Source organism: Trachurus japonicus, chromosome 18 (assembly GCF_045865225.1).
Source record: "Trachurus japonicus isolate A0001 chromosome 18, Traja_1.0".
NCBI classification, from domain to species: Eukaryota; Metazoa; Chordata; class Actinopteri; order Carangiformes; family Carangidae; genus Trachurus; species Trachurus japonicus.
In genome coordinates this window covers 15472688-15498711 of record NC_140924.1, presented here as the reverse complement: position 1 = coordinate 15498711, position 26024 = coordinate 15472688, and the positions used below count along the sequence as shown (strand labels likewise).

The 26024-nt window shown below is 39.2% G+C and overlaps 3 protein-coding genes and 1 long non-coding RNA gene across 7 annotated transcripts in view; 3 read left to right on the top strand and 1 right to left on the bottom strand.

The window, feature by feature from the left end:
- LOC146968937 (complement C1q-like protein 2) overlaps nt 1-8462 on the top strand; it is a 42981-nt gene extending 34519 nt beyond the window's left edge. Inside the window, exons 1-3 of one of the 3 annotated variants that reach the window (XM_085759994.1) lie at nt 2567-2678; nt 7965-8093; nt 8168-8462. In XM_085759994.1, coding sequence (XP_085616120.1) covers nt 7973-8093; nt 8168-8448 — 402 coding nt within the window. In that variant the 5' untranslated portion in view covers nt 2567-2678; nt 7965-7972 and the 3' untranslated portion in view covers nt 8449-8462. Of the gene's footprint in view, nt 1-2566; nt 2679-7485; nt 7605-7964; nt 8094-8167 lie in introns of those variants that run through there. The other 2 variants (XM_085759993.1, XM_085759995.1) reach the window with 2 other exon arrangements.
- Nucleotides 2602-25500, top strand: LOC146968934 (complement C1q-like protein 2). Of its 2 annotated transcripts, none has more exons than XM_085759998.1 (3): nt 2602-2678; nt 24892-25020; nt 25115-25500. In XM_085759998.1, exons 2-3 carry the CDS (start codon nt 24900-24902, stop codon nt 25393-25395), a joined length of 402 nt encoding a protein of 133 aa, XP_085616124.1. In that variant the 5' UTR covers nt 2602-2678; nt 24892-24899; the 3' UTR covers nt 25396-25500. The 2 variants fall into 2 exon arrangements, with proteins under 2 accessions (XP_085616124.1, XP_085616122.1); XM_085759996.1 differs by lacking the exon at nt 2602-2678 and adding an exon at nt 11112-11203.
- On the bottom strand, nt 11912-17094 carry LOC146968936 (uncharacterized). The gene is made up of 6 exons (XR_015034184.1): nt 16743-17094; nt 16583-16660; nt 16281-16415; nt 15953-16063; nt 14918-14992; nt 11912-14803 (listed from the first exon to the last, which is right to left on the bottom strand). It is a non-coding gene; the product is annotated as an uncharacterized LOC146968936 (long non-coding RNA).
- LOC146968935 (uncharacterized) lies at nt 20774-23838 on the top strand. Its single transcript, XM_085758942.1, has 4 exons — nt 20774-21113; nt 21221-21336; nt 21656-21860; nt 23350-23838. The coding sequence occupies exons 1-4, from the start codon at nt 20900-20902 to the stop codon at nt 23451-23453; spliced, it is 639 nt and encodes a 212-aa protein (XP_085615068.1). The 5' UTR covers nt 20774-20899; the 3' UTR covers nt 23454-23838.
- Nucleotides 25501-26024: the final 524 nt, after the last annotated feature.

The following is a 26024-nucleotide window of genomic DNA, read 5'->3' as shown; positions in this document are numbered from 1 at the left end:
ACGTAGATGCCGCCTCTGATGCTGCTGTCCTGTGCATTAGTCAACAGAGGCAGAGGTCTATCAACGATTAAAATCACCATAACTCACTGAATTTTCAACCAATTTTCAAGTCATTTGGTTTATTATGAATGTCAGACATGATACAACATAGATTTTTTTTTCATACACACACCCACATGCATACATATACTGAAATTTGTTCTACAAGGGTCTGACTGCTTGTCAGACGTATGCCTATGGTCAGAAAGTCCCGCCCAAGATGACGCCCGTGTCGACGCACCTGACGAGCCTGAATGCAGCGTCTACGTTATACATTTACGCAGCATATACGTATCTATGGTATAAAGGCGCTGGCTTCCTGTGGGCTCACTGCCAGGTTGTCACTGTGTCTTGTCACTGTGGTAGAACGGCCTGTGCTATTGGAACTTGTTTTATTTACCAGTGATATCTATTACACATACTTACCTGTGTTTCCTATTCTGCCTCCAGGATCCTGCCACTCCGTCTTACCTCCATTTTGGCCTCTGCCCCAATAAACTGGTTGTTTGTCTCACACCCGCGTCTGGTCGTCTGCATTTGGGTCCAGATCTCAAAATCAACACAACAAGAGGACACACTGTACTTCCTTGTAGCTCTGACTCAGAGAGTCAAAATGTGCTGGAATGAGATCAGTTTTCAGTTTTGACAAGCGACTTTAAAGGCGCATTTCCACTGCAGGAACTTCGGGATAATTTTATGGGGCCGGGGTCGTTGGTGCGTGTCTCCACTGCAGGAACATCCCCTAAAGGGCCATTTACAGGAACTTTTACGGGGCCGAAAGGAGTCCCTACCTTGGGGGTAGGTACTCCGATCGGCCCCGAAAAACTCCCGGGGGGGCTTGAGATTTACTCTGTGCTGATTGGTCAAACTCAAGAGACAAGCCCCGAAATGAGCGACATTTTTAAATCCAATGTTGTTGTTTTTTTTAAAAAGCATGTTTGCGGCCGAAAAAAGAGAATAAGTCAGTAAAAGACGTATGAGAGTAGTAGCAGTAGTAGTGGTAAAAAAAAAAAAAAGTATGATAAATACGTGATTGCGCGATTACACAATGATTGAAAATGAAATTTTAAAACCCAGCTTTATCTGAAAGCTTCTATACTGCCCGAAAAAACAACACCAAGAGCGGTTAAAAAAAAAGACTGTCCAATGATCGAAATGATCGCCGCAAGAGCCCAGTGGGCCCTGGGGCCCCCCCACCCACCCACCAGGAACTCCTGCAGTGGAAATGCACCTTTAGTATTATGAAAGCTGAGGTGCTTTTTGTTATCTCTTCATTAGAGCAGGATTGCTTGAATCACACCTGCTACGTAACTCTTTCTCACAGTAGGGGAGACCGGGGATGATTGTAACACTTTTTGTCTCGTACTCAGCTCCCATAACTTGCAAAGTGTCCATGGTAGAGCTCTCAAATTTTGACACAGAATACCCTCATTTGTCCACTACAAATAGCAATGCCTTAAACTTCTCAAACTATATCACAGTTTTCACTATTTCATGTCAAATACAAGGAGTGCCACTGTTACAACAACCTTGGGTAAATTGTAACAGTGAGATTAAAAACTAAAAACTGAGACCAAACCAAAAAAACATGCATCAATGTAAGTTTTTTTAACACTAAAGCATCTTCCTAGGGTTTATTATGGAGGGTTAAAATAACTCATTACTGATGGTTAAATGAAGAACAGTGACAGTGGTGTGTATCCTAACATTAGAAAGCTGTCTTAAAGAACATATTTTGATAATACTAGTGAATGGAGTACATGTATGAATGCCTGGAAACCTTCAGCAGGATGTCAGAAGCAGTTCATGTAAAATTCCAAGGAAGATGGTGATACTTAATAAAACAATGAAGATACAACCATCCCTACCCCTGTCAGCCATTGTTTGACTAGCTATACCAGCATGGTTGTTTCAAATAAACATTGATAAAAATGACTCGTATTTCATCTGCTCTTTCACCTTATACAAGTTACCTAATTCAAACTTACAATTACAATTTAAAGTAGGCAAAGGAAGGAACAAAGGAAGTGTCATTTTTCTTTTTTTTATCTGACAAGTTGGACACTTGACACTTTGTGTCAAGTGTCCAACCTGTCAGAAAATTTTCATTCTTTCCGTTTACTTCTTCCTGCTGCAAACCAGCTATTTATTTCATTCTCTAGTTACTGGATTTCATCTTTCAGTACATAACCAGACAGACAGAGCGGGGGTGGTCCGTGGCGCAGTGGGTAAAGCGGCCGCCCCATAGAGACTACAGTCCTCACCGCAGGCGGCCCTGGTTCACAATGGATTAAATATGAAAAAAGTAAAATAAGAAAAACAAAAAATATATAATAATACTAAAAAAAAAGTAATTATATTAGACAAATAAGAATTAGAAAAACAATAATAATAGTCATTGTAGATAACCAGAATTCCAAGGGGTTGACGGTTAACCAGAAACACTGAACAACTGTGGATGGCAGTGTAGCTCGAAAACACACTTAAGACCAGAGGACAATAGGAGCATTGCCAGATGACCTGGCTAACAATATAAAAGCAGCTGCTGGACTCAGGTCAGAGCGAAGACGAGCAGAAGTTTGCCTGGCAACCTACCACACGTCATCGACCAACAGAGACCGAAGAAAAACTTCTAAAAGGTAGAGTGAAATGTTCTAATTAAAGACTTTAAGGATGTACTGAAGAACAATTTTCAGGTTTGTAACATGTGAGGATGCCATGTGCCAACTGTTGCGTACATACTTGAGTGCTAATGACAGACCTGAATCTTCTGATATTGAGCCTGTTAGTCATCCAAGGGACCAGCAGCCTAATAAACAGGAGTGAGGCAGGTGTACATAATAACTTATTAGTGGGTCCTTGGTGAGTGAACAGAATCAGTTAAGATCCAAATCTGTGCTAACTGTCTCACAGAAACTAGAAGGAAACATCTGTGGTTGGGTTTAGGATGAGGTTGGGTTATTTGAGAGGTACCTATTAAACTCATAAATAGCCTACTTGATATTTTTGTTTTCTGTACAGAATAAATTCATGTGACAAAATGTTGTGTCCACGGGTGTGTTCACTGCACCTATTGCAGGTGTTTATCATTTCCAGTCCACCTCTTGCAGGATACAAATAAAGCAGTGAAACCTCATTTTGCTGGACTTGTGGTTTTCTCTCACACAAGTTAAAGGAAATTTCCACAACACATCTTTCCTGGATCCGAGGCACAAACACCCGAGGCTCACGTCTGGTGAAGTTAAACTTGCTGTGCAGGCAAAGGTGTGTGATCTCCTCTTGAGCAACTCAGAGGTCGTGGAAGAGATGGTCGCAGTTGAATCCAAGGAAACTGTCTCACAGAAACTAGAAAGAAACCTCTGTAGTTGGGTTCCTTGTGGGGTTGGGTTAGTTGGGGATTACTAATACAAACTCATAAATACTTGACATGTTTTGGATTTCTGTAGAGAAAATCATGGTGGTGTTCAGTGTTAAGTTAGAAGAGGGTGGACCCTTTAGACCCTTCAAAAAAGAAGTAACTGTGAAGTACGATACTGTGATAACAAACATCGGTGACGCCTACAGTCCATAGGTAGTAAGTCCATCATATGCATCCACGCTCATAATCACTCATGCTGACAGAATTAATACATGTGACAATATCTTCTTTCCACAGGTGTGTTCACTGCTGCTTACCAAGAACAAAGAGCCAATTGTCATGACATCTGATCATGAATCATGTGACTCTGACATGATGCATGATGAAGGCATCACCCTGATATCACAAAGTGAACGAAGGAAGTGTAGCCCTGTCTAATATAAATATGTTAGTCAGTTAAATAAATAAACAAATAAGTTCTTTCTATAAAAACAAGCTATTGTAATTCATATAAGAGGAACTGTTATTTAAAGTTCATATGAGTTCAGTTTAAAAGAAGAAAATACAAAAACCATTCATAAGCTAAGACAGTACTTAAAATGTGTTTATGTTTATGATATTATTATGTTTGGTTAAAATGTGCAAGCTACTGGTGTTTTATCTGTCAATCATCCCTGTATAGGCTGTTAATTGGTCGTCCGCTCTGTTGTCCTGAGCTGCCGTCCAATTGGGAGAGTATGGGGGTGGGACTTAGAGGAAGCAGGTTAGCTCAAGGTAGAGACACGAGAGGTCGAGAGCACCGGAGAAAAAAGACACGGTATTTGCTGTAACACCAAAGTATTTCCTCCTACCTGGATTAATGCAGAATTTGTCAGTGGCGTATGGAAATATAACGGTTTGCAGAAGGTAAATGTTTATTTGTGTTGTAGTAATCACAGACTGTGTTACTGCTAATGTTACAATGAAAATGCTAAACGTGATTAGCGATTAGCTAGCATGCACCTGGTATTTACACAGGGTTGCTGTAGTAGCCTTACGTTACTCCTCATGTTTACCTGTGTGTGTACTGTTTATTGTGTGAATTCGGACTGAGTTCGTCGAAGTGCAGAGACATTTATTTATGACTAAAGGATGTAAATGTATGTTGTCAGAGGACCGGACCAGGAAGCTCTTTGGACCTTTTTCCCTCTGAGCGACAGAGATCGGCTATCGAGAGCAGCGTGTTGAGGCAGCCGTAGCTGAGTTCCCAGTCTCCATTCCTCCTCTCCATCATCCCTCCTTCTCCCTCCATCATCACCAGTAACCCCCTCAATCCCTCCATCTTCACACACCCCTCATACTAACTGAAGAGGAACAGTGAGTACAGAACAAAGAAAAAAAGCGGGAAAAGCGAAGCGGTCATCACTTTTCGACCTCACCGTACACAAGCACCGATTCAGGCCTGCAACACTTTATTTTCAAGACTCTTTTATTTTTCTAACAGAGCATATTTTGGGTACTGAATTTGTGTATTGAACAGTACTGTGCATTGACTGAAAGGTCTGTGATTTAATAAGTGACATGTTTGTGTTTCTGATACTTATTTGGTAGGGGAGAGCCGGGTCGATTGATACACTTTTCATTTAAACGTCTTTTTCAAAGATGACGTTATGTACACAAACATTTTTAACATGTGATCAACAACTCACATGTGTATTCTCTTAGTTACAAGTGTAATTTAACACATATGTTGGATGATCGCGCTGTTTTATAACTTTGAACGTAAGTTGACATTTGTCTCAAACGTCCCACCTATGCGGGTCGTTTGAGACACAGAGGAGGGACGGTTGAAACAGCATGTTTTAAACAGAAACTACTGACATTACTCTGGTTTTTATGCAGCATATCGGACAACATACTAGTGTACTCGTTATTGCCAAAATGTCACATAATTTCTCACAATATAAATAGGTCAAATAAATATTTTTGTCCCGTGCGCAATTGTCAAGATCCGCATTTCGATTAAACTCGCCTTTCTTCTTTTGTACGAGTTGTTGGACGACTGCATTTTCATTTCATTTACTTATTTCCCTGTCCTAAGTCATGTTTATGGATACACATTGAACATATTGTCATTTTACCCTCGGCATTTTCCCCTCACTTTGCTGAATATCTGTTGATTCATGTCATAAACACGTTTTGTTCATTAAAAATATCTGGTGTTTATTACCTACATGTTGTTCATTCAAATCGGTTGTTGTTCATTGTAGAACAATAGGGTATTAATTCGGTGATTTATATACAGATATTGATCGCGCTATGTGACCACAATCACTACGCACGGTGGCGTGAGGGACATTTGAAACAGCTGTATCAATCGTCCCTGCAGCGACTACTGACACTTCAACCTGTTTTGCCTCTAAACTTCAAAACTATGACATTTCTTAGTTTAGGACCTGTTTATGTACGACTTCATCTGTTGTTAGGTCATATTATTATTGCATGAAACACACAATACAACTTTTGATCACAAAAAAACTACCGCACCTAACATTTTACTTTCCGTAGTAAAAAACAGGTTCGCGCTAATAACTTTTGAATGGCGTGACGTAATTTCACAAGCTTTCCCAGGATTGGTCGGTGTTGAGTGCTGAACATAGTGACAAAATCTGACGGCTCAAGCTTGTGTGGTTTTCGAGGAAATCGCTGTGTATCAATCGTCCCGTGTCTCAATCGACCCGGCGCTCCCCTAATACAGTGATTTTATTTGAAAGAGTACTGTGTGTGAGTAATAATTAAAATCTGAAGTTCAGGGTTAAAATTTATACAGTGAATAAGTTACAAGAATTATTTAAGTTCATAGTATTTCTTAGTGGATTTATCATACATTACTTTATTAATCTACTGAGTGGAGGCACCAACTTAGTGAGTACTTACCTTGTTTGCGAGAAGTAAAGTACATCTTGTCATAGTCAATTCATAGGTAATACGGCACCACAAAACCTTAAAATCAAGAACCCAGAGCCCGCCCAGAGTGATACATTCAACTCAGTTCCTGTATTCTTAATCACCGGGGTAGGGTGCTACAGAAGTGTCATTTTTCTTTTTTTATCTGATAAGTGTCAAGTGTCCAACTTGTCAGAACATTTCTGACAAGTTCATTCTTTCCGTTGTTGTTGTTCCTGCTGCAAACCAGCTGTCCATTTCATTATCTAGTCACCAGTGCATAACAAGACAGATAGAGCGGACAAGCAAACAGTGTGGTCTGACCTGATACACTCATATCAACAGGCCAACAAGAGAATTAAAGACTTATAAATAAATAAATGTGTGCTCCAGCCACAGACTGTACTATGCTGACTCTTTCCTTGGCTCAGTCATCAGACCTGACACACCGGGTTTGGATCGAAAACATTTCTAACTCGGATCAGACCGGACCATGGACTTCTTTTCTTTTCTTTTTTTTTTTTGCGGTCCAGCCGGGAATTGATGCTTGTGAGTCTGGCCGCTTCGGGTCCAGGCTTCAACACTTTTGGATCGGACCAGGTCGGGTCTGTGAGAACTCTCAGCTTCTTAAGTATATTTTTGGGGGCTTTTTTTTTGCTCAGTTGGTAGAGTGGGTGCTCTACCAACTGAGCTAAACACCGCCCTGACCGTTCTAATTGAGATCGGCTTTTATTTGCTCAAACCTAGAGCCAGACCCGGTCCAGTACAGGAGACCAGACTCTGTTTGAGACTCTGCTTTTTTTTTCTCTTTTTTTTCCTTTTTTATAATTTACGGTATGACGGTCTGGGAGACGCTGTATTTTTTATCCTACTGTAGGGGGGATTAGAAGGCTCTCGTACCAGGACTTTAACCAGAAGCCAGAATATTACTTACTTTGTCTGACCAAAGAGAGGGACAACACGAATCCCCCCTGGGGATAAAAAATGAATGACCAGAGGGGGGGTAAATCCCCCAAAGCCCCATGGCAAATCGCACCCTGCACCTAGGGATACCATCAGGGTATTTATTGGAGGGAGGGAGAGTGTTGAGGGTTAGTCATCTTCTATAAGCTCTACCTTGGAAGCAGGTTTCTGGTTGGATTGTTGCCAACTGACCTGGCTCCAAATCTGACGATATAAAAGCAGCTGCAGGACTCAGGACAGAGTGAAGACGAGCAGAAGTTTGCCTGGCATCCTACCACACATCATTGACCTACACAGAACGGAGAAAAACTTCTAAAAGGTAGAGTGAAATTTTCTAATTAAAGACTTTAATGAAGGACGTACTTATGGACAATTTGAAGGGTTGTTATGCCAGTTAAATGTGTAAATGGTAAACGGCAAAGAGAGGATTCCATGTGATAACCGTTGCGTGTGCTGTTGTGTGCTTATGACAGAGATAAATCTTCTGATATTGAACCAATTAGTGATCCAAGGGACGAGCAGCCTAATATACAGGAGTGAGGCCACCAGCTGTAGTGTTGAGAGCAGGGTTACTCACAAAAAGAAGGAAACATCTGTGGTTGGGTTTAGGGTGAGGTTGGGTTATTTGGGGATTACTAATACAAACTCATAAATACTTGACATGTTTTGTTTTCTGTAGAGAAAACCATGGTGGTGTTCAGTGCTAAGTTGGAAGAGGGTGGAGCCTATGGACCCTTCGATGGAGAAGTAACTGTGAAGTACAACACTGTGATTACAAACATCGGTGACGCCTACAGTCCAGATACAGGTAAATCCACAGGTAAATCACTCATGTTGATTGATTTATGTGACAGAATTAATACATGTGACAATATTCCACAGGTGTGTTCACTGCACCGGTTACAGGTGTTTATTATTTCTCATTCTTCTACCATGCTGGAGGACACCATATGGTCAAGCTGGTGCTGACCAAGAACAAAGCGCCGGTTGTTGTGACAGGTGATCATAAATCAGGTGGTGACTCTGCTGATAATGGAGGAAATGCAGTGTACTTGGAGCTGCAGACAGATGACGAGGTGTGTGTGCGCATGCCTGCAGGTGCTCATGTTTGGGCATCAGGCGGCCACACCACCTTCAGTGGGTTTCTGGTCAACTCTCCTTAGAATCGATGTCACCAGGAAAAAACATGGCAAAATCCTGAAATAAATGATGCGTCTGTCTTACAATGAAATTTCTAATTGAAACAGGTGTCATGTCTGATCAAAATAAATCATCACAATGCAAATCAAATAAGTCTTGACTGGTTCTATTACTGTTTCATGTCTGAGAACTGATAACTTCACACTTGGTTAACAAGTGTTGAAAAACTACTACTACTGATTCATGGACAGCACTGTCATTACATACGTAACTGGGCAATACAGAGTGCTGTTCTGCAGACCATACTGCTGAAAACATAGCCGATGTGCTTTCCACCACTACTGGGGGATCAATGGAAAAGTCGCAGCATGTCCATGACAACGCTAGCAACATGGTGCTAGCCAACACCGCACGGAAAGGGACTCTTGACCTTGTTTTGCACATTCACTGCAACTTGCCATAAACAACAGATTCAAGCTTCAACACATAAACCATGTAGTTGCATCTGCCATTTAGTTTCACATTTCCATCACGGTACAACCACAACACAGCATTGAAACAGCACTCCTGTGGAATGTGTTTGTCAATATTAGGGCCGGGCTGACCAAGAACAAAGTGCCGGTTGTTGTGACAGGTGATCATAAATCAGCTGGTGACTCTGCTGATAATGGAGGAAATGCAGTGTTCTTGCAGCTGCAGAAAGGGGACGAGGTGTGTGTGCGCATGCCTGCTACTTTTCAAATGGCAGCGGTTGCTTTGAGCAGCAACGGAGCTGACACCGGGGTAAATGTCTTTAAAAAACACTCATAACATCTCACCAACAACACTAAAAAAATAAAACACAACGTTATATCTTGTTTTGATCGGCAAAAAGCGCTGTCAAGTGTCGGCGATGGGGCTCCAACGGCCGGTTGCAATCAGAATTTAAAAAATAGAAGAAGAAGCTGTTGAGTCATTTCCGGTAAGTGCGCAGCGGCAGTGTTTGATTTGCACTGCCTTAAAGTGTTCTGTAAGGCAGTGCACTAAGAGAAGTATGGGATTTGAGACACACCATTGAAGAGTTGCTCATCTGGCTGCAGGGATCTCACAAAAACAACCAAAAGCAACAAAATGTTAAATTCTCTTTCCCCTCCTCTCTCTGTTGCGTCTTGGTTCTGCTCTGGACCCAAAATGCAAACCACCAGACGTTGGGGGAGAAAGGCAAACACCAGTTTTATTGGGGCAGAGGGCAAAATGGAGTTGACATGGTGCAGAAAGGGTTACGCAGCGAGTGGATGGAGGCAGGCAGGTAGGTCTAGTTGCCAAGATGCAGGGAATTTGGATGGTCCGAGCATTTCTGGGTCAGTGGCACGAGCTGAAGGGTGTGGAGTCGGGGCAGCGTAGTGGAGTGGGTGCTGGATTCTGGAGGCAAAACACAGGTAAGTGAGTGAGATCAGTGATAGTTACAGGTAACAACTCTCTTTCAGTGCACAGTGAGCACACAGGAGGCCAGTATCTTTATACTGCTTTTCATGAAGACGATAAGACCCGGGTCCGTTGCAGCCGGCTCCAGTCTCTCTACGAACCATGACCAGCGTCTGCACACACACACACACACACACACAACCTCCAGCTTCCTCTCACCACAAAAAACATACTGATCTGGGATCCGTTTTCAGTTTGGATGAGTGACTCTTTGTATTGTCACAGTTTAGGCGCTTCATGCATTTGTCACAACAAACTACATCCTCAATTGCACGGCTGCAGTAACTAAGCAGGTAAATTCAGTTGCATCTCTGTCAGTGTTATGTCTGAAATCCATGACAAGCTCCTTGGGTCTTGCTGGTGTTGAGCAACAGATCATCATACCACATAGCAAGGTGGTCCACCTCCTCCTCCTTATAGGCCAACTCATTGTTGTTCTTGATTGAGGCCAATCACTGTGGTGTCATCTGCCAACTTGATGATGGTGTTGGTGCCATGTAATGGACAGCAGTCATACATGAAGAAGGAGCAGAGAAACAGACTAATCACACAGCCTTGTGGTACGCCAGTGTTTATGGCGTACCACAAGAGTGGAGAAGCAGCTGAACATGTTGGGGCCCATTGGACAGAAAGTCCAATATCCAGTTACAAATGGAAGCACTGATGCCCAGATCAGTGAGTTTGGTGACTAATTTGGAAAGAATGACAGTGTTGATTGCTGTGCTGAAGATGAACAGCATTCTGGCGTATGTGTTGGTATTGTCTGGGAGTGAAAGTTCAACGCCAAAGACATTGCATCTTCAGTGCTCCTGTTTTCATGGTAGGCAAATTGACGGGAGTCCAGAGTCGGAGAAAGATAGGATTTGACATTTGTCAGGACCAGCTGCTCAAAACACGTAGTGATGATGGGTGTAAGAGCTACTGGGCGGTAGTCACTGAGACATGTTGGAGTGAAGTGTTTTGGTACTGGCACAATGGAGGTGGTCTTGCAGCAGGAGGGTGCAACTGCCAGGAACATAGGTTGAAGTTTGTCAGGACCCCAGCCAGCTCCCCAGCTCACACTCTGAGCACACGCCTAGGGACACCATCAGGGCATTCATTGGAGGGAGGGAGAGTGTTGAGGGTTGGTCATCTGCTATCAGCTCTACCTTGGAAGCAGGTTTCTGGTTGGGTTGTTGCCAACTGACCTGGCTCCAAATCTGACGATATAAAAGCAGCTGCAGGACTCAGGACAGAGTGAAGACGAGCAGAAGTTTGCCTGGCATCCTACCACACATCATTGACCAACAGAGACCGAAGAAAAACTTCTAACGGGTAGAGTGAAATTTTCTAATTAAAGACTTTAATGACCCAGGTAAAAAAGTAATATACTTTAATGTACTAAAAATGTACTTAATTTTCTGAAAGTACATTTCTAGCACATTTTGACTTTATGTGTTAAAATAAAGTAAACCAAAAATATATTATAAATGTATTAATTAAAAATATATTATTCCCCAGTAGTACTTCAGTTTACTTAGATAAAGTACACTATTTAGTACTAATACTTGAATTCATATTAAGTATATTCATATAAAATATACTAACACTGAAATATATATAAATGTTTGATTAGTATATTTATTTATTATGTACTTTGAATGTGTTAAATATAAGTTTAATGTCAGTGTATTTGCAGCTACTTTTAGCAAGTGCACTTTTAGCACCCTTTCAATAAGTTCACTTTTATCATATCATTGTTAGCACAGCAGTGTTAAAGTGCACTTAAAATAAGTATATTTATAATTGAATACTACTTCAGTGGTAAATTAGTGTATTCTTCATAAGTACACTATAAACCAGAACAAATTCATCAGTATGTAGCCATTTCTTTTAGTGTGCTAAAATCAGTTTAAAATAATGTACAATAACAGCAGCTGACCTTTTCTCTTCAACCTTTTAAAATAATGTATTTTACCAGCAAAATGCAACAATGTTGTTATGTAACAATACCTTTTCTAATTGGAAAAAAAAAAAACTTTTCTATTTCAGTTTTAAAATGTTAGCAATTAGTGTTATAAAGTATTTGGATTACTTCAACACCACCGTTGTTTTTATGCAATATTTAAAAATCCATCCATTCTCCAAATGTAATGGTGAATTTTGAATAAACATGAACATCAACAACAGAGCACCTTTCAATTGACCATGTGCTTTTATATAATACAGTAGTCACCAGTATTTCTAATAAAAAAACAGTACAACCTTGTGTATTTCTTATCATCACATGGAAAGTACTTATTCCAAAGCTTGGATTGTTTCACTTACATTTGACAGCAATCAGAAAACACATTACACTTATGAACATATTAAGATGTGTAGATAACAGGAAATTTGCTTTGCTGCTTGACAGAAAAATGAATCTTTTGAAAGTCTTTGATTTTGCATGAAAACAGTCTGTTAAAGTTCAACATTTTGAGGCCAGGTACAGTGCCTTGCAAAAGTATTCACCCCTACGATTTTGTTTGTATTTTGTTATACCACAACTGTTATACTATAACTGTTTAACAGCACAGTCTTTGTGTGTGCTTGCCCATGTATGCCTTATCATTTTTACAGATTTAATACTCTGAAGTTGCCATTTTTGGACATTGTCCACTAGACACACCAAGAATACACACTGATATGTAATCCCTATTTCTTACAATTTGGCAGTGGTTTCAGCAATTTTTCTCAAACTTCCCCACTAACTATTTAATCTCTCTCTACATTATTCGGTAGAGGAATAACATATTGTTTGTCTCTTGATCGGATCAAAACACATTTCCTGTGGAACAGGTCAGTGGGCACCGCATAAACATTCCTAGATTCTGACACCTCAGACATAAAAGTGGAAGCAATGTTCAGTTGACTATCCTTGCAGAGCTGTCCATCAGTCTTCACAAGCTCCTTTACCAATATACAGTGCAATGACAAATCACCTGCTCTGAATACTGACATGCAAAGAATTCTACATAATCTTCCATTCTGTAACTCCACTGTTGAGTTGATCCTTTTTTTTAGACTTCTGTTACTGCTGGAATGATACAGTACGCCTTTTACAATGAAACGGTGATAACAAACACAGTGTTCGACTGTAACACTTAGCAAGTCTTTGATAGCAAGTTTTTCTAATGATGACAGTTTGTGATGACAGGGATTACCAAAAACCCTGACATTTTCATTCAGGCTAGATGAATTCGAACTTGATACATTGCTGTTTAGGAGATGTGAAAAAATGCATTTCACCCCTTCATTAGCATCTACCATGTACTTTTCGGCTTTTTGTGTTAGACTCCTCCAGCAAAGAAATCTTTTAACTATTTGTTCTGGAACATGTGTTGTCCCATGGAAGTACTGTAACAAAGTGCCATTAAATGATTCAAAAGAAAAGGTTGATGTGGCCCACAAAGGGCCCCAGTTCCTAACACTTGCCGCAAGGTGTGTCAGAAGATGGACATTAAATGTCATATTTGCTGCACCATATAACTTCTCAAACTGCAGTGAGAACTTCTTGAGAGCTCTTTCAGCTACTTCAATATCACAGCGTTTCACCTTTTCTCCCAAAAGAATGTGCATTGCGAACACAAACAGAAAAAGGTGGTTCCAGAACTTCTTTAGTAAGACCCCATTCAGTAAAGGCAGGGCATAGAATAACAGGAATGACCTCCACTCTGATGCTTTCCAATATTTTCTGTCTGCCACAGATCGTGGTACTCTTGTTATCTCAACAGGGGGTTGAATTGCAATGAGCTCTTTGTCAATGCGGTCTGATTTTGCTCCTAAGTACCACTCTTTGTCATGATTTTTTGAGTCAAACCACAGTTTTGCTAATTGTCTTGTCACACCAAGGCAGACACAATGCTGATACTCTGGAACAAATCCATTTATCATTTGAAACTTTGTGAGTTTCATTAATGGTGAAGGTCCCTTCACTCCCATTACAGGACGGTCTGGTGTTGCAGCCATTGCGTGATCAAAATGCTTAGCTTCAGTTCTAAGATGTGGTTTTGGGCCTTTGTTTGTGTAAGGACCACCACCAACATGGTAACAAAAATCACATCCATAAAAGCCATTAAACTGTTTGGTGTTTCTTAGAAGTGGGCGAGCAACTGAATCTGAACTGCATATCAGAGCATACACTTTGGAGACATGTTGTACATTTTCTGAGTCTTTCCATTTAATGCCATTTTGTTCTAAAATTTGCAGTTCATCAACAAATGGCTTCACGAATGTTAAGATGTTTGGCTTCTTCTCGCCAAACCAGAGACAAGGAAGACAGATATTTGCCTTGCGTTCTTTAGGTTCGAGTTCTATAACCTGACACTGAATGGGCCAGATTTGATACTTTGAACTCCTGAAAACTGGAATTCCATCACAGTTCCAAATTAAAGTTATGTCATCCTCACCTAATTCACCTGATTCTTTGAGTTTCTGGTACTCTTCTCCACACTGTATATCTGAAATGACATCTGCACATTGCCAGTCTTTTTTTAAACTTTGGTTTCGTTCAAGCAATGTTTTGATTTGTGAAGCCAAACTAAGCACTAGAAAGAAACACCCACTTTTGACACAGCTCTCTGAATCAGTTACTGCATTGCAAGCACCACACTGTAGTTCACTGGTATTATTTACCCCTAAGTAGTTTTCGCATGCTGGACAGTAAAAATGGGGGACATAATTTCCATATTGTCCGTAAGCTTTATGAAAAAGGTATGTGGTTACTGGTACCATTCCAGGGAAATGTTCATTGACAATCTTCAGTAGATGTTCCAGTGCCACACCTGTCACATTGTGCCTTAGTACATAAGACATCAGTAAGATTAAACTTTGCCCCTTTGTCAGTGGAGCTCCAGGATACGCTGGATCATCTCCATCCAACAAAAATGTCTCTGCCTGTGAAGACATAAAGAAAGACAAAATAGAAAACTGTTACATTCATCTGCATTAAAAGAGATTGCTTGCCGATTTACAGAGAAAACATACTGTACAATAATACATGTTAATAACCTGTTGGTTTGGTGTCTCTTGCTGATCAGGTGGAGTAGCAGGCACATTGCATCCTGGTTGCTTCTCTAACATGTCCTGGCAAAATATAAATGGAAGCATAAATATTTTCATTTTCATTTCTTTTATAGTTTTGACATATAAAACAATACTAGTGTTCCAAAAGATAAGTGGTAACTACGACAAGTCATCTGGTAGTTTTTACATTTAGAGAATTTACCATGTTGCCTTCTGGACTTGTTAGCAGAGAGTTATGCAAATGGCATACATACTAGCTTCATATAAAACTGATGTGATTTCAGGGGAAAGGATGAATGTAGTGCCTATATTCAGTAAATATACAAAATGTGTAACTCCTTGCCCAAACCTAGAAAACAAATGAACTCTATTAACAAATCAGAAACAAGAATACTGAAAAGCACTAATCCTTGGGTGGATGCAAGACAGGGCATCTGTTTCTATCAAGACAGTGAGTTCAAACATTAAGCCAAAACTGCATAATAATGCTTAATAAAAAACAAAATTGTTGTATTGGCGGAATAAAACATCAGATTTAAGTCACATTAAGCAGGTTAAGCCACATATGCATTATATGTGCAGTGAAGATCGAACAGATGGATAATATCCAGGAAAATGGTGACTACAGCTACAAAGCTACAGCTTCACATACTGAAGAACTGTATTAATTAAGGGAACGTATATGTCACAGCCATCAAGTGCCAATGTAGGCTATAAGTCAGCCACTTGTTAGAAACTTTGTTAGCCTCATGTGGAACTACTAATTTGCTTGAATTACAATGTAAATTAAACATGAATGAATAATGCAATCATACTTTGAAATAGTTATATGTAGTTCTAATTCTGTGACCAAATGAGACCTTGCTGGTGTTCACTTTCAATACATGTTTATTATCGGTAGCCTATATTATTATTACGTCAGTTTAAAAAAATAAAAACTACTCTATTCACATTTTCTGTATCGATTAAAGGGGTTGTTTTTAGCATAAAAATGAAACTAGTAACTTGTAACTATAGTACCTGTGCTTCTGGTCCGATTTGCATATCTTGTTGATCCCCGCAGTGTGAGTAGGTGGAGGGTGGCAATTCTAGCACTGGGTGGGTCTTTCTGGAGACTCCCTCTCCGGCAGGCTGCATATAATGAAGATATAATACATGGAAATTCTCAAGTGAAGAATTAATGACAATAATACATGTTTGTGTCTCATTTTAAGGAAATACACTGTAGGGGCTAGGACAATCATTATTTTCATCACGTTTAATTTAATTGAAATGACAATTATACAGAAACTATATAGTATAACACAGCAATTAATATCAACAATTTCAATTGCTAGTATTTTAATACCTCTGATGAATCTCTGTTTGGTCTGTCCTGAAGCAGGTGCTCTCTTATTGGACTGACAAGATGCTTTCCTCTCAAACATTCTAAAGATGACTGACCGCTTGGTCCTTCTGCAACAAGGCCCTCATCAGGAACATTCTGATCATGAGACAGCACATAGATTTATTTAACTATCATACTGTAAACATTTAGGGTATGATAAACATTACAAATAAAATTATGGATGAATGAAAGCTTTAGAGGAAAGTAATATGTATTTTGTTCAGAATGGAAGCATAAAACATAGTAATGATCACTGTTTTTACCTGTTTGTTAGTTGTGGGATTGTCTCCTGGATATTCCTCCAGAGAATATGTTCGTTCACCGTTATTTGAAAGTGGAATCTGGGGAGTGCAGTTGCAATGTCAACTTGCATACATACACTATCTGCAATTCGTATTGTTGCGAACGAAAAAAATGGTCTACCTCTTTCAAGACCTCTCTATTGTTAGTTGTACAGGATGCACTGAGGTATTTCTTGTAATTTCCTCTGCAGTTTAAAGTATTCTGCAATGAGCAAGACAGTCCTTGCGTTTAAAATTAAGAATTATTAATCTTATTCTATAATCACTGCTGTTGTTGATAATAAAATAAATGTGAAAGCTCAAATACCTCTTTCTCATTTGCTAGCCGTCTGTATTTGGTTGCCTTTGAAGGTTGGCTCGACTCATTCAGCAGATATTCTTTGTAATGTCTTTTGGGTGCCATGTCTGCGGGCGGTTTTACAGTTTTTCTCTAAAAGCCCGGTAAAATACATCCACGGGTAAAGTAAAGTGCAGAGGGCGGGCGCAGTGTCCTGGATAAAACGTCATCGTAACCTGATACGTGCGCGTGAGTGCATGGACATTACTACGGTGGCCGAGAGGGAGCATACATTACGGTGTACACCGTTAATATAATACATCCATGGTGTACACAGACTTTTTAAAATTTTAATTACTCTTTTTTTTTTTTTTGCAAGAACGTAGAGTCTGCGTCTGACAGACAATTTTCAATACCAAAATTGAAAATTTACATATGGTGGACATTTTTCAAATTGACCCTGAAGTACTCGCGGCTGTGCTGCCGCTGATTGGTTACCCCCGAATGCAACCTGCTTTTAATGTAGATCAGAGCGATAGTAGATGCTGAGGGAGGCGTTGTCGCAGTTCAGTTACAATGGCGCAGTTCAAGTTCGGGATGTTTTATTTTAGGGACAACACAATTCACGTCGAAAGTACTGACATTGTGACACCTCAGCACAGACAGCAGCTCGTTCAGGTATTAAAACGGCCGGACCTCTCCAGTGAAGACGGATGGATACAAGTGTGCTGGGGCACCAGGAAAGCACCTAAAAACACGGTGGCCGCAAAACTGCTCTTACTCGGAGGTTTGTATTGCTCGTGCATGCTGTGAGATATCTTTTGAATAAATATTCTTTCTACTAATGACTAAGTTAAACAAGATAATAGGCAAACTTATCATTCACAAGCTGCATTAGCTAATAACTAGCTAGCTAGCTGTTAGCGGCAGACGGCAGCTGTTCAATGTGTGAACATTTGTGAGTGTGCTGTGTGGAGAATGTTTAGCAAAAATTGCCCACTGTAAAGAAAATAACAAGAAAAAAATTGTTTGTACAAATTTGTTATGCTAGCACTTGCCGCCAGCCACTACTGTTAGTGATGATTGATAAAGAATTTGCCAGTGGCTCATGCTAATGATTGTTAATGTTAACCTTGTATGTAATTTAATTTGTATGTAACTATGTTTACAAAAAGACTTAAAGTGACTTGTGTAAAATATTAGATTTACTGTGGTGCATTTCACGAGACATACAAAATATCTAAAATATTGAGCAAAAGAGGGAAAAAACATGGTTTTGACAGTTTGTCTGATGTTTGTGGTTACAGACAACTACAAGGAGTTGATGGGAAAAAAAGAAGCCTTCCTCAAGGATGAGGACATCTGGCACATGGCAGTTGCAAGGAGAAGGACCACACCTTGTACTACAACACATGATGGAAGCAAACCAAAGGTTATTTTTGTTGCTTGTGTTTCTTATCTATAGAAAACACACTTTAATTAATAGTTATATTGTGTTGCAACTAGGGATGCCACAATACCACTAATTTTATAGATAGTTCTGATGGCATTCATATTTGTCTATAACAAAGTCGATAACAGTGTTGCCAACTATTTTCAGTGGGAAGTAGCTAAAGCCTGCAGGAAAAGTCCTGGATGTCGCTAGATAACGTCACATGCTAATTTGCATATATATGATGGCATGACTTTACTACAAAATAAAAAAAAAAATATTTAAAAAATAAAGTTAAACTAAACTGACTGACCAGCGTTTATTTCAAGAGGCTCCTCAATGTGCATCCAAATCTACCTCTAAAACTGTTTATACAGGCTGTTGCATCCACTGTAACTGAAGTATCATGAACAGAGAGATGATCATGCACTGGAATAAATTCACTATTGTTAACTCTGTCTATTTTGACAAAACAAAATCAAACTCAAATAGTAAAGTTAAATCATTTAGAATAAAAACGATGGGGATCAGTGATTGGTCTTTAGGCATGCACATTCACAGTTCATCCACGTCTGTGTGGCTGCTGATTGGTCCACTGAACGTGTTGCTGCTGCTCTGTCCCACCCACTGAACAGTCCACCCAGAGAGCTACATTAACACTCATTCACTGAGAAATACTGGCGACTCCCTTCAAGAAAAGTAGTTACCGTAAGATCTGTCCAAAAAGTCGCTAGATATGACACAAGTCGCTTAAAAAAAAATCGCTAAAGGGTTCTGAAAGGAGGCTAAATCTAGCGACAAAGTCACCAAGTTGGCAACACTGGTCGACACTACTGCAAAAACATCCTCATCATCCTGATAACATGAAAATAGAATATATCAATTATTAAGTTAAAGTCACAATATGTTGCTAACACACACGTGCACAAATATTTTGATATACTGAGCAGTAATGAAGCTAACTGCTGTGTTTACATTTACACAGCAGTGGTTGCAGTGACAAGACAGTTTGCAGCTTCATCACTTGTCACTACATGTTTATTAATGACCTGTTGCTGCACTAGCACTTACCACAGCGATTGGTTTTTCCTTTTGCCCTCCCTCCTCTCTTTGCATTTCACATCAGATTAAAACACCTGTAGGTTCAAAATGCTGCTCCATTTCGTATCATACTTACCAAAGTCTTGATTCACTGAAATCCCTATTTGTAGGTTGGTTATGCTTTTAATATCTTGTCTCATCTTGTTTATGAAAAATTATATGAGGTGAATGTCACCCACTGAATTATTTTTTATTGTAACACATACAATCGTTAATGAATTTATGACACTGTAATACTATGATGTTTTTTAGTTGAAATGTTTTTCTAAAAAAAAATCTCTTCACCAGAAAGCATCAATGGTATAGTTCATATGTTGTTGTCATGTAATACATTCTTTCTCTTCGGTACAGAAAAAAAGAATTACTGCAACTTCCAGTCTCACTTCAGATGAAGATGAAACACAGATTGACCCATCACAAGTTCTTCAAACAAATGTAAGTATTTACGGGAATAAGAGAATATTGTGGGAGGATAAGACATATTTTTCATTATAAGTGGCTTTAGGTTTGACAGCAGTGCAGTTGCAGAAGTAGATGGTGGCACTCCAGCTGTGTTAGTTTTGAAATACTGACTGTTTAGTAAGTACAAAAACTACTACAACACATGACAAATTGTATGATATGAAAAGATAAAATTGTGAGTAGTGAGTACTGTTCCTCTGGTGAAATATGGTCTGACAATATCTTAATAGGCTGTACAGTAGGTGATACATTCTACAAACATCTACAAAGATGGATATTTACCCCTCTCTTGCCTTTGCAGTTTAACATTTTACTTTTTCTGCCCTTTGTTTAAGAAGCCGAAGATGACAAAGGCTGCAAGAGACAGAGCCCTTTCCCAACTGAAATCCTCGCTGCTGAGAAGAAATCCAAGAACCTCCACCCCCTTGACAAGTGAAGACGATACAGACATAGACACCAATGTGGACTTATTTGACCCACCTCAGGCTTCGGGATCAACTGTAAGTATTTACAAAATGCAAGAAATAAAACTAGAATTAGGGCCCTATTGTTTCCGCGATCACAGAATCGCGGACGGAATCGCGGAATTGAGCAATAAAAACGGAATCTACTTTTTAACACGGAATATCACGGAAAATAACATAATTTGACTGAAATGTTGTTATCATGAGGAAGAGGAATGTAAACCCAGGGGGAATGGGCTCTATGCACAGCTCCACCACTTCCTGAATTTAAGGCAGGTCCTTAATTTCCTGTCTTACATTATTGGACACACTGATTAATCCAGGTGTGTCTGAGTAGTCACAATAGTCAGACACACCTGGATTAATCAGTTTGTCCAATAATGTAATACAGGAAATGAAGGACCTGCCTTAAATTCAGGAAGTGGTGGAGCTGTGCATAGAGCTCATTTTACCAGAGGGATGCTAATCTGTGTGACATAGCCCTGAAATTCACCTGCGCCCCCTCCCGCTTTAAAACAATCTATGTTTCAAAACATGCGAACATGGCAAAGCGGCTTCACAATAATCCGCCTTCACTGGCAAGAAAATTTAAGAAACACAACGCTACACTCCAGGTGAGTCATACTAACATAGCATTGTTGACATTTTCATTTATGCAGGACCTCCGCCAAGGGGAAAGTGAAGAGGAGAGTGTCCTGATGGATCAGTCCAGATCCAGTGTTCCCATGCAACAGGAAGTGATGGATGCTCTGAAAGGTATTCATACAAAGAAGAATTGCTTGTGTTTTTTATGTCAGTAATTGTATCGATAGGAGCCTTATCTCTCATATATCTGTGACTTGTGTTTTTTTTCCTTAATGCAGAAATACCAGCCTTAGTCAGGTGTGTCAGAGATCTTATCACAACCATGAAGAGAATGCCACCTGTCATGGACACTGACAGTACAAGTTCTGGTTCTTCCAGTCCAGCTCCAGAAATGGTATGTATTGCATTTATACACGTTTTGTTAATACTGCTTTTTTATTACGGGAAACATTTCATCCAAAATTGTTGTAAACTATTTGACTGTTCACTCTGCAGTTTTGTCTCTGTAGTCTCGACCCACATTTTGCACGTACTGTATTTGATAGAATTTTTTTTTTCCATTTGTTCAGAAATTATACTTTAATTCATTGAAGACCACTTGCAGAAATTACAACTTGACTAATATTTGGCATTCATAGTTCGGCTTTGTCTTTTAAGAAATGCATTCCAGCAACGTATTCCTATAATTGACTAACTCTAATTCCTGGACACAGATTTCCCTGGGCAACACGGGGGTGCAGGTCAGCAAAACCTGTTTCCGAAGACTAAACCGAACAAGAATGTCCCTGTTCACACAGGACTTAGCTGTGCTCATCTTTGGGCGGGATGTTTTGGCATCCTCGACTCTCACAGGAAAACCAGGGCCTACTGGAACAACGAAAGAGCAGCTAAATCCGGAAAAGCTGAGTGCCCTTGTTGGTAAGTATTGGTTAAAGCAGAAGTAAGCGATCTGGTCGTTTTGGCTTATGCTGCGTTCCAGGCAGGCTTTTGTCGTGTTTTTCCGACCTGTTTTACCTGTGAAAGTCACTATAACGGTCACTCGTAACTTCAGACCCGTGAACTCGTACCAGATCGAACTGGTACGACTTCACAGGTCGGAAAAACACCAGTTACGGGCTGCCTTGAACACACCATAACAGTCCTCGTCCCTACGTCACCACATTCAGGCGCATCCCTTGGCTGCACACACAGCCCTGCATGTCGTTCTCTCTCCTCATTGGATAAAAACTGTAGGATACGAGAAAAGTTTTCTCCTCGGCTCAGAGCAGAGCAGAGGGACTGAGAGACCCGTGTTTTCGGTCCAAACACTCTATGTAAGTGATATCGGGAAGAAGATCGGAAGATATAACTATTTAAGACTTATATTAACACATATACAGTTATGTTCATAATAATAGCAGTGTGTTTAAAAAGGTGAGTAAACCTCAAAATTCTTCAAATAAATTGTATTTTAAGGAACACAACTGCATTGGGGACACTGCACATTCTATTTCAAACCAAGTAAATTGGAAAAAGTAATTTAATTTGATAATATTTTACAGAAAGTCAAGAAATATAATGTTCATAAAAATAGCAGTGTTGACATCTTTCTTTACACGCTTGCTGGTGTGTTTGAGGTCATTGTCTTGTTTGGGGTCATTTCCTCCTCAGTATACGGCAACATGACTACTTCCAGTATTCTGGTGTACTCAAACTGATCCATGATCCCTGGTATGCGATAAATAGGACCAACACCATAGTACAAGAAACATCCCCATATCATGATGCTTCCACCACCATGCTTCACCGTCTTCACTGTGTACTGTGGCTTGAATTCAGTGTTTGCAGGACGTCTGACAAACTGTCTGTGGCCCTTAGACCCAAAAAGAACGATCTTACTCTCATCAGTCCACAAAATATTACGCCATTTCTTTTTAGGCCAGTCAATGTGTTATTTGGCAAATTATAATCGCTTCATTACATGTATTTTTTTTTAACAATGGGACTTTGCGGGGGCTTCTTGGTGGTAGCTTGGCTTACATAGACGTCGTCTGATTGTTACAGTACTCACAGGCAATCTTAGATCTCCTTTGAAACTCCTGGAGCTGATCATTGGCTGAGCCTTTGCCATTTTGGTTATTCTCCGATCCCTTCGAATAGTCGTTTTTCTTTTTCTTCCTCGCCTTTCTGGTTTTGGCTGCCATTTTAGAGCGTTTGATATCATTTTAGCTGAACAGCCTATCTGCTTTAAGTCTATTTTTCCCTTATTATAATTTTGTTTTTATGCCTCTACCCTTGCCTTGGCCATAGCCAGAAGCAACATGTTTCAGATTGTCCTCATGTATGTATGCCCCCTTCTTGCTAATGTGATAACTCTGGAAAAGCATGATTTGTAACACCATTTTATTTGTCCTTTTCTATTTTACAGATACAGTTATTGCTGAATTTCCAGGAACAAATGTGTCTGATGTGAGGGCAGTGATTCGGAGAAAATGTAACAATGAGAATTTTGTGAGCAAAAAGAAACAGTAAGCAGTAACATCAGTAACTGTTTGTAATCGTTTTTGTTTGTTTGTTTTTTGGTGGACATACATTTTGAGTTTAAACAAACTGTGTCAATGTTTCACATGTAAAAGTTTCAAAAGGCAGTTAAATGTTCATCCCTGTCATTATTAGCTTCTCTGCGGTGCACAGCTAGCAGGGTAGTGCTAGCACAGCTATTGTTTCTTTTTATTTTTTCCTTTTATTATTGTTTTTTAGTTAACTTGTTAAAGAGTATGACTAAAAAGAATTCTCTGGGGTCAGATGATCCAAATTTGAATAAAAATGTCACAATGAAGAGAAACTGTTTGAAAATGTTGTTAAAGATGTACTTAAATGTACTTTATTATGCACATTTTCCCTGTAATGCTGTGCGTTAAAAATAAACTTTTTTTCTACCTTAAGTATGTTCTAATTATTTTTTATGTTTACTTAAAAGTAATTTGAAATTCTAATTAATTATAAAAAAAATATACTTTCTGTGTACCGTTGAAGTGTACTTTAATGACAAACATCTAGTATACTTTCTGCACACATAATTAGTGTACTCACAGTATATTATTTTCGATGTGCTAACAGTGCACTTAGTATACTAATGATATATCATGAGTGCTACTTTAGACACACTAAAGTACAACTTAGTGTACTTATCTGTACTATTTTGAGACACCATTAAGATGAACTATAATATACTTAAGTACAACTTTTTAATTTTTATTTAATTTTTGTAAGTATATTTAAAATGCAATGGCAACACATTATGATTAAATTAGAAATACATTTCCAGTATATTCTAAATTTATTAATAGTAATCTGAAAAGTGGATTAAAGTATACTTTAAATCGAACTAAAGAACATTATAAATAAGTACAGTATTAGTAGAGAAAAGTGTACTTAAGTATATTTAAGTTGATCTTAATGGTGTCTCAAAATAGTACAGTCAAGTACACTAAGCTGTATTTTAGTATATCTTAAGTAGCAATAATGAAATATCATTAGTATACTAAGTACGTTTTTAGTATTCGAAAATAACACACTTTGAGTACAATAATTTTGTGCTTATGAAGTACACTAAGTGTGCTTAAATTTAGTATGTTAAAGTATACTTTTTTTTCGCCTGGGGAAGGACGTACTTAAGGACAATTTAAGTTTTGTTATACTGTTGTTAAATGAGTTGATGGTAACAGCAAAGAGAGGATTCCATGTGCCAACTGATGCGTACATACTTGTGTGCTTTTGACAGAAATACATTTTCTGATATTCAACCAATTAGTGATCCAAGGGACGAGCAGCCTAATATACAGGAGTGAGGCCACCAGCTCACAAAAATTAGAAAGAAACATCTATGGTTGGGTTTAGGGTGAGGTTGGGTTATTTGGGAGGTACCTATACAATCTCATAAATACTTGACATGTTTTGTTTTCTGTAGTGAAAACCATGGTGGTGTTCAGTGCTAAGTTAGAAGAGGGTAGAGCCCATGGACCCTTCAGCGAAGAAAAAATTGTGAAGTACAACACTGTGATTACAAACATCGGTGACGCCTACAGTCCATCTACAGGTAAATCCATCATATGCAGCCACACTCATAATCACTCATGTTGATTGATTTATGTGACAGAATTTATAAATGTGACAATATGTTGTTTCCACAGGTGTGTTCACTGCACCTGTTGCAGGTGTTTATTATTTCACCTTCTTCTACCATGCTGGAGGACAACATGTTTCCGCACTGGAGCTGACCAAGAACGGAGCGCTGGTTGTTAAGACAGGTGATCATGCATCAAGTGGTGACTCTGCTGATAATGGAGGAAATGCAGTGTTCTTGGACCTGCAGACAGATGACAAGGTGTCTGTCCGCATGCCTGCAGGTACTCATGTTTGGGCATCGGGCGGCCACACCACCTTCAGTGGGTTTCTGGTCAACTCTCCTTAGAATCGATGTCACCAGGAAAAAAGATGGCAAAAGCCTGAAATAAATCATACATCTGTCTTAAAATGAAATTTCTGATTGAATCAGGTGTCATGTCTGATCAAAATAAATAATCGCAATGCAAATCAAATAAGTCTTGACTGGTTCTATTACTGTTTCATGTCTGGAAACTGATAAATTCAATTACTCAGTCCTGAAAAATTAGAGATGCTTATAAGTCAAAAGGAAATAATTAAGGAATACCATGCCAATGAATCTAACCATGAATTAATAATTATTGGTGAAGCAGAGAAATGAGTGGTGTAGTCCTATTAACTCTGAACTAATAGTAATAACTTACGGAAGCATATTGCATTCATTTGAATTTAAAAAAAGTCTGGTTTTTCTGAGTAATTAATTTTCTTGGTCTGTTTTTCGAGGTAAATATTTCTGTTTTTCTGGGTAATTTATTTTTTTGTTTGTTTTTTTGAATGTTTTTTTCTGTTTTTCTGACAATTTTTTTTCCCTCCTGTTTTTCTGACTAATTATTTTCAGTTTTTCATGGTAATTTTTTTCCCTCCTGTTTTTCAAGGTAATATTTTTCTGACTTAGCTTCAAAATCCTGTGAGAAGCTCCCACCTGCAAGTAACGTA

What these genes read in the sequence shown, in the direction of transcription:
- LOC146968935 (XM_085758942.1), top strand. Translation starts at nt 20,900, where the DNA reads ATGGCAAAGCGGCTTCACAATAATCCGCCTTCACTGGCAAGAAAATTT. An exon ending in AGTGATGGATGCTCTGAAAG is followed by an intron (nt 21,114 to 21,220) that starts GTATTCATACAA and finishes TCCTTAATGCAG; the next exon opens with AAATACCAGCCTTAGTCAGG. An exon ending in AAAGCTGAGTGCCCTTGTTG is followed by an intron (nt 21,861 to 23,349) that starts GTAAGTATTGGT and finishes TCTATTTTACAG; the next exon opens with ATACAGTTATTGCTGAATTT.
- LOC146968934 (XM_085759998.1), top strand. Translation starts at nt 24,900, where the DNA reads ATGGTGGTGTTCAGTGCTAAGTTAGAAGAGGGTAGAGCCCATGGACCC. An exon ending in CGCCTACAGTCCATCTACAG is followed by an intron (nt 25,021 to 25,114) that starts GTAAATCCATCA and finishes TTGTTTCCACAG; the next exon opens with GTGTGTTCACTGCACCTGTT.